This window comes from Emys orbicularis, chromosome 2 (genome assembly GCF_028017835.1).
Source record: "Emys orbicularis isolate rEmyOrb1 chromosome 2, rEmyOrb1.hap1, whole genome shotgun sequence".
NCBI classification, from domain to species: Eukaryota; Metazoa; Chordata; order Testudines; family Emydidae; genus Emys; species Emys orbicularis.
Window position 1 is genome coordinate 176,809,587 of NC_088684.1, and position 13,248 is coordinate 176,822,834.

Here is a 13,248-nt window from a genome sequence, read left to right on the forward strand (position 1 = left end):
GCAACAGAAAAGGTCAAATGTTTTGTTCCAGGGCAGGAAGAGACCACTTGATTTCCAATGTATTCCTCATATCATACAGCCAGGGTAGGTCTTTCCTCTAATATTATTGTTAGAGTTATATGGAGGATAAAACCAATCTATTGATCATACCTGCTTTGCCCAGGCAACAATGGTTTACAGATCTATTATACCTTCAGAAGGGTTGTACAAGAGACTTCTAATTGTTCCTGATCTACCAACTCAACAGCATAGCAGAGTATATCACCTGAGCACGGTGCATTTCATAGCATAGGCAGTAGCTTTCTACTGGGCTTAGAACTATCTTTTTTGGCAACTGTTCAGAATGTTCTAGAGAATTCTAGAAAACTTTATATTTTGATACGGAAAAGATGCATTATTTGGGCAAATGGCAGTAACATAGCCCCTGCATATGTCTCAATTCAGTTTGTACTTGCTCCAGCATCAGATATCGGGACTGTCTTTCTTTGATTAAGAGTCACCTTTCAGCCACATCAACCTTTCACTCTAAGGTTAATAATAAATCAGTGTTTGCTTGAGTTAGTCAAAACATTTTCTATAGGAAACCTTCCCGTGAAAGCTGCAACTCCCATTTTGCGACCTCAATGTAGTTTTAATGAAATTAATGAAACAACTATTCAGACCCTTGAAAGAACGTTCTTTATACTATTTATCTATTCAAACAGCTTTTGTATTTGCAATTACATATGCAAGATGAATAACTGAATTACATACATTTATGACAAACCCTCCATTTGTAGTCTTTCATGGAATACCTCACCCCAAATTACTTTCTAAAGCAGTCACAGACTTCCATGTTAACCAATCTGTTAATTTACCTGAGAAGCTAAATTACATACTTTAGATGTTAAGAGAGCCTGGCCTACTGTTTAGAATAGGACTAAGGAATTTTAGATGTTCACCAAAACTATACATTTCTTAAGCTGATAACAAAAAGGGTCAGGCACTGTATTTCCTATCTTTATTGAAATGGATTAAATCCTGCATCTCAGAAGCATATAGAAAGGGCCTTATCAAAGTCACGGCCATGAAAAACACATCATGGACCGTGAAATCTGGTCTTTTGTGTGCTTTTACCCTATACTATACAGATTTCACAGGGGAGACCAGCATTTCTCAAATTGGGGGTCCTGACCCAAAAGGGAGTTGTAGGCGGATGCAAGGTTATTTTAGGGGGTTGCGGTATTGCCACCCTTACTTCTGTGCTGCCTTCAGCGCTGGGTGGCTGGAGAATGGCGGCGGTTGGCCAGGTGCCCAGCTCTGAAGGCAGTGCCCTGCCAGCAGCAGCACAGAAGTAAGTGTGGCAGAACCGCAACCTCCACTACAATAACCTTGTGACTCCCCCTCCCCCAACTCCTTTTTGGGTCAGGGTCCCCACAGTTACAACACCGTGAAATTTCAAATGTAAATAGCTGAAATCATGAAATTTACAATTTAAAAAATCCTATTACCATGAAATTGACCAAAATGGACCACGAATTTATTAGGGCCCTACATATAGGTCATTGCCATTCCTCTCCCTGAAGTGGTAAGATCATACTCTACTAGAGCTAAGGCAGCTTCAACAGCACACCTCAGATACATTCCAATCCTAGAGATTTGCAGAGTTGCTAGCTAGACCTAAATGTGTGTATGGAACTCCAATGAGTAATGTTTAGTAGAGTCTAGATCAGATGCTCAATTCAACACAGCAGTTCTCCAATCAATTTTCAATTAATTCTCCTTGTCCGACCTGCTTTTATACTTGCCAGTATATCTTGTGAATGGAAATATGCAGAGGCAACTTGAAGGAGAAATGAAGGTTATTTACTTATAATCGGATTGAGATGGACTCAGAATACTTACACTCTCCACCCACCTTCTCCTCTTCCTCAGAGTCGTAAGTATAACATAGAATTGAGCAAGTTGTGGGTAGGAGCTGAGGTCCTTTGAACATTCAGGAATGGATAGGTGGTGGGAGAAGGGGTCCGTGAATGCTCTAATGGACACAGTTAATTAGAGACATAAGGTGAGAGAAATAATATCTTTTATTGGACCAACTTCTGTTGGTCAGAGAGATGAGCTTTCGAACTTACACAAAGCTCTTATTTAGAAGAGCTCTGTGTAAGTTTGGAAGCTTGTCTCTCTGACCAACAGAAGTTGGCTTAATAAAAGATATTACTTCACCCACCTTGTCTGTCTAATATCCTGGGACCAACTTGGCTACAACACTGCATACTGCTAATTAGATTCCTCCATCTGAGCTGCATATGACTGGTGCATCCCATGAAAGGGAATATGTGGAGTCCATCTCTAAGAACTCTGGTTACAAGTAGGTAACCTTCTTTTGTTTGAGCATAGCAGTAAGTAATTCTTTGTTTTGTGGGAGATATCTCTGTCTCTTTTAAGATTCTCTGCTGTTCCTGCACCTTGTTTTTGTAGGGAATAAGTTTAAAAAGCAAGGCAGGTGCACAAATCACTTAAATCCACTGGTTTGTTTACTTTGAGTCTGATATCTGCATCTGCTTTACCTAGTTTTCCTACTTCCAGCATGTATGTATTGCAATGGGAAATACATAAATGGTATCCTGACAGCTGGCCTTCAGTTTGGATCTGCTGTCAGAGATGGTAAATGCACTGACAAGGATGGTTAGTTAGATGTTTAACCAAATGTGTCTATAAAAAGGTTGTGCTAACATAAATGGGCTTTATGTTTAGGTTGTAACGGATCCTCCTGTTATGAAGAGAAAATGGCAAGAATGTAAGTGTTCTCTGTATGTTTATATAAGATTAAATCCTGCAATCTTGACTTGGATGCAAGGTCTATTGACTTCAAAGGGAGTTTTGCCTGAGCATGCACTGCTAGAGTTGTTTGCTAGTTCAGAGTGTGTTACTGTTGTTTGCTACATGTCTAGACTTGCGAGCTGCTGAGTGAAAAAACAACATAAGAAAAATTGAAATAGGACACTGTTATTCCAAAATAAGTGTTCACACACAGACTTGTACAGAAATAACAAAAGGTATGAATTAAAGCCAATTTAGTTATTTTGATGCAAGTTTGTTTGGAGACCAGACCTTAGAGTAGTTGAGCAAGAAGAGCAGTTGAATATAGGGGACCTAATAGTCACTTTCAGCCTATTGAGGAAAAAGTTATCCATTGGAAATCCAGATAAATATGGATTAATCTGTCAGTCTAGATCAAGGATTCTCAAGATTTTTCATAGTGTGAACTACGACTTAACATGGATTACCTCTTGTCCGATAATGATAGCATGGACTGCCTTCCTTCTTAGTGCATTTACAAAAAAATCCTTGGAGCAACTTCAGCAATTGCTTAGATGGCAAAATAATATTGTATCTGTTTTTTACTGCAATTTAACAAGTGGAGACTATGAGGAGAGCCAGCACCATGTGGCCTGTCAGCTCTTCATATTACCAGTAAATGTAATAGGCCATAGACAACAGTTTGGGAACCACTGTTTTAGATTTCTAGTCTCTTGAGGTCTGTGAGTTTTTGGTTAGTGTGTTTGTCAATTTTGTCTAGTTGATTCAGCAGAAACCAAAATGTTATCAGGCTAGATTCCAACCAAAGATTACAGACAGGGTTGCTTGGTTGAAACTATTGGATTTTTAAATGCACAAGGAATGCTGTTAGCTTGATAAGGGTTTTTTTTTTTTAACTGAATTTCCAGATTACACGAACTATACAGTAGTGTAAATAAGAATGTTCAGCAATTTATTAATATTAAATATTTAAAAATAAGTTGTATAACAAAGGAAGAAATGTACACCTCTACCCCGATATATCGCTGTCCTCGGGAGCCAAAAAATCTTACCGTGTTATAGGTGAAACCGCGTTATATAGAACTTGCTTTGATCCGCCAGAGTGCGCAGCCCTGCCCCCCTGGAGCGCTGCTTTACCACGTTATATCCGAATTCGTGTTATATCGGGTCGTATTATATCGGGGTAGAGGTGTATTTAGCTGAAACACTTTAAATGTAGCTTTACATACTTACAAATGAGCAACTTTGAACCTTCCCTAATAAACAGAAAATGTTAATCTAAGTGCATTTCAGGTATGTTTTTCTTGACTACCTTACAGATGGCTACCATTCAAAAGCTAAGGTTCAGCGTGTATATGCTTCAACTAGCAATGAAGGAAAGGCAGAAGGTGATGCTGATAAGGATAAACAGATCACAGATTCTACTCAAAGTTTACCTTCTCAAGGTCAGAGATTTAAACATGTTTTAAAAAATAACTTTATAATGCAATGTTAACCTTTGCAAATTCGTACCACCTATGGTATGTATAGCTTGGCTTGGAAGGATTAGATTTTTGATAAATGTAAGTGAATGTCGATTTCACCACATACACAAACTGATGAAAAATATTTCCATTATAACAATTGAAATTTACAGATAGACAAAGTAAGAAAAATGTTGCTTGAAAACTTGTTTGATTTAAGGATTTTTATTTCGTATTCTTTGACATGTGATGTTTGCCAATTTGTGTTTTAATGGTTATAAAACTCTAACTATATGAATCTCAGCATCTACTGTCAGTAAATATTTTCTGACCTCCCATAATTGCCACAATTATGAAAATTTAACAATAAAAAATGCTTAAAAATAAATATTGATAGCTGTCAATTATTTAAAAAAAAAAATTGAATTCTACCAAGCCTATATATAGCTTCTTTAGGTACTTTCAGCATATTTGTGAGTTTGGTGGGTTTGTTGTGTGGAAAACTAAATAGATTGGAAAATATCTCAGCAATTTAAGGAGTGGGGAAGTGAAGGGGCACAGCATAAATTGTCTGGAGCTCAGTACAGTACAGAAAGGCTCATTCCCTGAAGGCAAACAGCACATGAGAAGAACATCTTGGTGATGGTGGACAGTATCTCAATTGCTGCCTATGTTAACAAGGAGGAAGACTGTGTAGCCAGCCTCCGACTCTCTGGGACAGAAAACAAGCTGTCATTGCTAGGTCCTTTCCAGATACAAGGAAAGTTGACCATCAAAGCAGTTAGTCAATAGCAGGAAGGACTTTCTTGCCATGGATCCAATTCTATGCTAAAGTTGTCAAAGTATATTTTAGAGAGCCAAGTACTGTTGCAGTGACAATAATATGATGCCATGGCAACTATGATGGGTGGAAAAGGTCTATGCTTCTGTCACAGAGTGCACCGGTCACTGCTAGTCTGGCGTCTCCTCTTGGTCACTCTGGGGATTAGCTCTTGAGGTTGATGCCCCCTTCCATGGCTTGCACACCGTCGTTCTGTCTCTCTCACTGGTCTGTAGCTTCTTTCGTCCCAAGAACTGCAGTGTCCTCTTCGTGACTCAGCCCTCTGGTTGGATCACACAGTGTTCTCCCTTTCTGGGGTGGCAAGGTCTTTTCTCCCTAGCAGTATTGAGGAGTCTTCCCTCTCACTGCCCCATGGTGCCACTCCCTCAGTGGCTAGTAAGGGAACCTGGTCTGCCCTGTACTCCAAGTTCCAGTCCAGGGACCCTCAACTCAGCAATTCTGGGCCTTCCTCTCTCAGCCGTCACTGCTCCTTCCCTGGACTGCTTCCTACCACACCTGGTTCCCCTTCTCCCTCTGGGTGTACCAGCTCCAAAACTCTCCTTCCTCTTCCCAGGGAGTGACTGCTTCCTGCCTTCCTGCAGCCTTTCCCAGGAGCCCCTGTCTGTTGCCAGCTACCTGGCTTTATACAGGCCCCGCCTGTTCCTGCATAGCTGAGCCTGCTCTCAGTTAGTTCCCTGGCTTCCCCTCCAGGTGCAGCCTGTGGAGTTAATTGGCCTGTATGGCCATCTTAACCCCATCACAGCTTCATATGAAGAAATACATAGAACAGCCATGTGTTATTCTCTCCATACTTCTACCCACTTTTACAAGCTAGACTTTTAAGAATTATTCGATTCAAGGAGTTATGACTGAGTAAATGGATGAAATTAAGAAAAAGAAACTTAGTCTACACTACAAAGTTAAGTTGACCTAAGTTATGTTGACGTACCAGCGTCACAGTAATTAAATTGCTTTTGCATGTCCATGCTACGCTCCTTTTGTCAGTGGTGCACGTCCTCACTAGCAGTGTTTGCATTGAGGCAGAGAGCAGTGCACCATGGGTAGCTGATCCACTGTGCAACTTGCCACCATCTAGTGCGGGGTGTTTTGGGCTGGGTTTTCAATGCCTCATGGGGGCAAACGAGTCACGCAGGGGTGACTGGGAACATGAATTCAATGCCCCATGATGCAGGTTTCTCCATTCCGTAATTTTATCTGCATCCCATAATGTTTCACAGCTTTTTTTTCAAAATACCTGTAAACCCATGTGTCCGCCATCTCTATGTGAAACATGGATCCTGCACAGCTCTGCACTGTTGTGATGAGTATTGCAAGCACAATGCACCTGATCCTGCAGTATTTGCAGAGCTGCCAGAGGAGCCAGGCAGAACAAGATAATTCCTTGGAGGTTGCCTTGCTGTTGGACATAGAAAGAAACAATTCACAGTTATTGTTGGCATTCATGGAGCAGCTGCAGATGGTGGAGCGCCAGTTCTGGGCCTGAGAAACAAACATTGACTAGTCAGATAGAATCGTTATGCAGGAATGGGATGACGAGCAGTGGCTGCAGAACTTACAGATGTGCAAGGCCACATTCCTGGAAGTTTTAAGACTTGTTAAGAAAGCTGCAAACAGAGACTTTCTTTTCAGACCACAGGGTCACCATTGGGGATATTGAAATGCCAATAGTGATCCTGGGAAACCCAGCCTACCCCTTACTCCCATGGTTCATGAAGAGGTATACTGGCCAACTCGACAGCAGCTAGGAGCTCTTCAATTACACGCTGAGCCGGTGCAGAATGACAGTTGAATGTGCCTCTGGCCATTTGAAAAGCCGCTAGCGCTGTCTACTCACGAGATTAGACTTCATTGAAAAAAATAGCCAAGTGGTTATAGCTGCCTGGTATGTGCGTCATAATATCTGTGAAGCAAAGGTGAAAAAGTTTCTGCAGTATGCTCTCTGCTGATTTAGATCAGCCAGATACCAGGGCTATAAGAAAAGCTCAGTGAGGAACTATATGTCTCAGGGAGGCTTTGAAGGACCATTTTAATAGTGAGCCACAGTAATGTGTGTTGTTGTAGTGTGTTCTGCCTGGCATTGCTTTTTTTGCAGCCCAGTATGAATCTTGTAATGAGTGCTGTGTTTGTGGTAATAGAACATTATAAATGCAAATATTGCTATTATCTCTGAATGATGTCAGACCCAGCCAGCATATGTTGTGAACTTATAAAGATGAATTAAGTTTCCATAAATAGACTTTTATTCCAAACCCATGCAAACAGACATTTATAACTGAATGAAACGTTATAAATACAGGGGAAAGAACAGTCATTTCCATTTCACAAACACATACACCGATTGTCTCTCTCATAGATCAGTGTATGTGTGGCTGTGATGGTCTGTACTTTCCTCTGGGGTGTAGGGGTACCTCTAGGTAGTGCAGCAGCCCTGTATGCCATGTGGAATGTGTGTGTGTGTGTGGGGGGGGGGGGAGATGTAGGGAGATCCTAGAATGCAGTTCTCTATGGGAATTGATACCGGCTATCAACTAGACATCGAGACGATCACTACCCGTTGAGCCCAACAATCTAGCCAGCTTTCTGTCCACCTTATAGTCCAGGGGTTGGCAACGTTCGGCACGCGGCTCGCCAGGGTAAGCACCCTAGCGGGCCGGGCCAATTTATTTACCTGCTGACGCAGCAGGTTCGGCCGATCGCGGCTCCCACTGGCCGCGGTTCGCCGTCCCGGGCCAATGGGGGCGGCGAGAAGCGGCGCGGGCGAACGATGTGCTGGCTGCGGCTTCCCGCCGCCCCCATTGGCCCAGTGGGGGCCGCGATCGGCCGAACCTGCCGCGTCAGCAGGTAAATAAACTGGCCCGGCCCGCCAGGGTGCTTACCCTGGCGAGCCGCGTGCCAAACGTTGCCGACCCCTGTTATAGTCCATCCAGTCCATACTTTTTTAACTTGCTGGCAAGAATACTGTGGGAGACTCTATCAAAAGCTGTTCCCCAGAGCGACTGTTAGCCTCCCTTGCCTTCTTGTACGCCTGCGGTGCTGCTCTATGTCCCTCCTGTAGCCCTCGCCCCCATGCCCCGAATTATCTGCTCATAGATATTGACGTTTCTATGGCTGGATCAGAGCTGTGCCTGCACAACCTCTTCTTACCACAGACCTAGAAGATCCACCACCTCCTATATAGTCCAGGCAGGAGCGTGTCTGCAGCATGGAGCAGGCATGGTCAGCTGTGCAGTTGCTAGTTGAGCTCTCCATGCCAAGCAAACAGGAAATGGAATTTCAAAAATTCACAGGGTTTTGTCACGGGGTTACTCACCACACTGGTACCTCCTGCTTGGCGTTTCTGGAATAAGCTTAGTCACAGTGGGTGTGCCCTCGGGTGCTGGTGGCTTTCCCGTCCTCACCTCTGCCTGTAGACCCGTTATGGCTGTGTCACGATCCGATTCCCCCCCCTTCCGCTGGACTCCTCCAACAAGAGTACAGCCACTCCTCACAGCAGATTGGCAGTCCACAGCTGGGCTGCTCCTTCAGTGGCTGGGGGTGGGGAGCGCCCACTACCCTGGGCCCCGGCCCAGGGACCCTACAAACAGCATCTTCCTGCTGCATCTTCCTTCCAGCTCATTGTCTCTATTCCCTGGGCCACTTCCCTGCAGCCTCAGTTCCTTCTGCTCCTGCCTCTGGCTCCAGCTCCTTGCCCTCTTCCCAGGGCCTTGAGACGGTAAGTCCTGGCAGCCCATCAGGAGCTCTCTCTAGCTCTCCCAGTCCCTGCTAGCACCTGCCCTTCCCCAGGTGCTGTTCTCTCTGTAGCCTTCTAGGAAGCTAGTCTTCTCCCTAGGGCTCCCTACAACAGACTAACTCATTCTGGTCTGCAGCTTCCTTTTATATGGGCCAGCTGGGCCCTGATTGACTGGTCTAGCCACTGCCCTAATTGGCTGTTTCCCCTGCAGCCACTCCTTTGACTGCCTGCTGCTCAGCCTCCCTAGGCTGGTTTTAACACTCTCAGAGCCAGTGCAGGGCAGGTGCCCTGTCACAGGCTTTAAAAGGGAAGGGGCATGTAACTGGCCTCCAGGCAGCGAAGTTCAAAACAGTGACCAGAGCAATCACTGGGGTATTATGGGACATCTCCTGGAGGCCACTAAAGTCAATGTAAGTAATGCAGTGTCTACACCAGGGGTGGGCAAACTATTTGGCCTGAGGGCCATATCTGGGTATGGAAATTGTATGGCGGGCCATGAATGCCCATTGGGGAAGGGGGACTCTATGGGGTGTAACATAAAGGATGTTACTGAGGTGGGGGGAGAGGGGACTCATGGGGTGTGGCATGGGGGGAAGGGAGGACTCTACAGGGGCATACTGGGGACTCCTAGCGGCCCTGCCAGCAATGACACCAAGGCGGCCGTACAGGCACTGTCACTAGCTGGGATGGGTGCGGCCCCTGGGTGGTTTCGAGGCTCTCGAGGGTGGTGCCATAGGGCGGATTGGGTGTGATAAAAACGTCTGACAGGTCGGAAGCGGGCCGTAGTTTGCCCACCCCTGGTCTTCATTGACACTGTGTCACCCTAACTACGTCGACTGAAGTGCTATGCCTCTCATGGAGGTAGAGTTATGTTGGCGTAGCGGGCAAGTTACATCAGCAGGAGAGACATTTTGGTGTAGTACCCACAGAGTTAATCAAGGCAGCTTACGTCGACCTAACTCTGTAGTGTAGACCAGGCCTTAGACTGAATATCAGGAACTCTTCCTAATAGCGACATCTGCTACTCTGTAGAAGAGTGTTCAAAGGGAAGTGGTAGAAGCCTTATTCCTTGTACTTGAAAACTAGATGGCACAAAGCATTGGTGAATATACTGTAGCAAACAATCCTTCATTGACAAGGGACTGTATACCTCAAGAAGTTTTTTCTATCTCTAATTTCGGTGGTTCAAGGAATTGTATATTCAGTGGCCTGCTTGGGGCAGTGTCGGCAAGACAGAAAATACGAAGAGATGATTTAGGGTCTTTATAAATAACTGAATAGGCTTGATAAAGACACATCAAAAATGCTTTAGCAATGTTTTTGTCCTTTAAAAACATTAGAAATTAAATGTAAAAATGAATATTAATGCATTACTAGGTAGACATAAAGCATGCAAATGAGAAAATTCCATAAGATATCATTTCTACTGCAGTCCTTATTCTAGCATGATGCAGATGTATAATATTTTCCATTTCTTCGTTCCTTGGTAAAAGATAAACCTTAATGTATTAGTGTGTATTTACTATATACCATAAAATATAAGTTGTGCAACATGGCTTAGTTATTGTTGAAGTAAAAACAATAACTTTTGGACTTCCACACTTTTGAATGCTTTATTTTTAAGCTTAATGGTGAACTAATGTTTGAGTTTTATTTTATTTATTTATTAATGTAAAGACATTCTAATCAAATGCTACTTTAAAAACATAAGATTATGAAAAACTGTTAGCAAATATACCCCATTGTTTTAATTTTTTTCAGATGGAAAGGATACTCAAGATGAACAGGAAAAAAGCCAAAAAGAACAACTGAAACCAGCTGAAAAGCTAAACGCTAACAATGCTGATGAAAGCAACAAAGCTGATGAAAACAGCAAAGGCAACAAGACTGAGTAAATTTAAGTTATTTTTAAAAACTTTACTTTCCCAAGAAAATTACAAGACCAGCATCTAAATCAAATTTGTCTTTGACAGAATTATTTCTGCAAGTCCACCCTCATGAGGTCAGGAACTATTTAAAAGCATTTAATTGTTAAAGGACATGTGTGTCAACCCATAGGCCCAATCATGTTCCAACTGAGAATAAGATAGACCCATGTCTTTAATTCCTCTCGTTCCCCTGGCAGCATACACTTCTAATGGTTAAGAGCCAATACACCTCCATTGCTTCTTACCACTCTGTGGTTAAAAGAGCATCAGCTTTTTTCCCCACCATTCTGTAAAACGTTGTCTTACAGAGTAGCTGTATCTATACTTGACACTTTGTAAATCAAAGTGATGGGATTTGAACGTGTTATCTACCATGGTCAGGAATCCTCTATTTGATCGCTCAATGTTAACTACCTTGTCATTCTCCAAAAATCACTTTTCTTGTTGCAGTCATTTCAGCCAGAAGGGTGATCTAAATTGAGGCCCTGATTGCTGATCTTCCCTTTATGTGTTTTCACAAAGATAACTCAGAGCTTAATCCTCAACTCAAATTCTTATCCAGAGTGGCATTCAAATTCCATCTGAACCAGCTCTCTACCGTTCTGTCTTTCTTCCTGAATCTTATGGGCTGCCTGATAAGACTAAATTGCATGTTAAAAGGACCAATAATTATTACGCAGGACCAAACCCTTCTGGAAATCATTCCAGTTGTTCACCTCTTTTTAAGAAAAGCTCAGTGGAAATTATCTCAGTTCAGCAATTGTGTAAATAGAGCCAGGACAGCTATGAAAAGGCTCCAGTGTCAGAAGGATTCAAAAGTTATTCTGTTAACATAGTAGCTGACACCACAGGTTGACTCTATACTGTTCCTTTCAGTTCACATCTTTATTCACTACTGTTCTCCTAAAACTTGAGCAAAATCAGATGCTCATTTGTGGAGGGCAGTCCTTCAGTCCCTTTTCAGTTAAAGATTCTTACAATATCTACCTGGGGATTTCTAATCTCCTACAGTGAGATTGCTAATCTCCTACTGTGGCTCTGCAGGGACAATCCTGTGAAAGAGCAAGTCTATTAGGCACTATACAAACACCGTACATAACACAATGGGGTCCTGGTCCATGACAGGGATTCCTAAGTGCTATGTTTATTATCTGGACTTCACTGTGTGTGTTGCCTCAGGCCATCCTTTTCTGATACACCTTCCTTTCATGCTTCTTTGGACTCTTGGGAGTCTACCCAGGGAGGAGAGGAACTGATTAAGGTCATGGATCTCTTATATTTGTGGCTTGAACACTTATATCTGAGGCTGATGCCTGCATGTCCCATCACAATAGCTTTGATGGTTCCAGGACTTGCAAAAGGTGGCTTTCACGTACAAAAGTGTGAGTTTGCAGAAACAGTACACGTACTAAATAACCTTACCCATATAAATCTACACTTATATACTCAGCATCTCTGTAGTTACATATTATGTTTATTTTGTATCAATTTATAACCATAAATTTTATGTAAAGAAAACTTGTCTTAACGCATAAAGCTCTTACATAAATCAAATTATACTGTACTTAAAAGGCCTCAATATTACACAGTAATATGTTTAGAAACCTTATGGTTTTACTACTGCACTGAGAAAGCTTTTGCTTGATATTATTTAAGAATATTGACCTGTGAGTTTAAAATTGAAGATTTCAGCTTTTATTTTATAAATTACACTTCATTATTGTACAAAAAGATGCACTAATCAGTTTCATAACGAGGGCAGGACATTTCTACTCCAGATCTTTTCTCCCACTAGCAAATACGTAAGTAATCTCTCAGATTGTATTCCAATAACACGATTCATCAGATTATAAATTTGTGCCCAAACGTTAACTATTGTTAGAGAAAATATGCTTGTGAGGGAAACGGGCCTTTGGTTCCTGCAACAGATAGAGTTGATAATGGACAGTCTCAGTGAGCTGAAGTTTTTGCCACGTCGAATTACTCATATTCAAGTCATCTGTCTACTTCCCGACCTGGGATCATGTTGGCAGGATTCTGAGTTGGGTATCTGTCTTAATTTTGCAATTCCTAACATATCATAACTTTAATAGCAAGTTAGGAAATATGAAGTTCAGATAGATATTAGACTTGTATCATTAGGGAAGGGAAAGACAGAAATGAGTCCCAAATGTCATTTTGAATTTCCTTTTATTTTTCTCAGTTTGTGTCATGTTCTTAGCATTCTTGCTGTACAAGACACAAAGATTAAGACAATCTCTGCCCAATCTAAAAGAAGCCAGAATGCACTGTCTTTTTATATTATTATTTATTATTATTTTATTTATTAATTGTATTATGAATGTACAAACTGTGGGTACCACACAAAGAGGGGTTTGAATGAGGAGAGCGGTAGATTTGTGAATTGTAATTAGGAGAACATTCCATATCTATGGGACAAACAGTGTTAGATTGAAAGCAGGCTTTTGTATTCACTGTCTTCAC

General features: G+C 42.3%; 1 protein-coding gene across 1 annotated transcript in view; it reads left to right on the plus strand.

Moving 5' to 3' along the window:
* Nucleotides 1-13,248, plus strand: part of LOC135873751 (uncharacterized) — a 72,364-nt gene that overhangs the window by 40,192 nt on the left and 18,924 nt on the right. Inside the window, exons 9-11 of the mRNA XM_065398383.1 lie at nt 2,737-2,779; nt 4,122-4,247; nt 10,598-10,727. Coding sequence (XP_065254455.1) covers nt 2,737-2,779; nt 4,122-4,247; nt 10,598-10,727 — 299 coding nt within the window. The remainder of the gene's footprint in view (nt 1-2,736; nt 2,780-4,121; nt 4,248-10,597; nt 10,728-13,248) is intronic.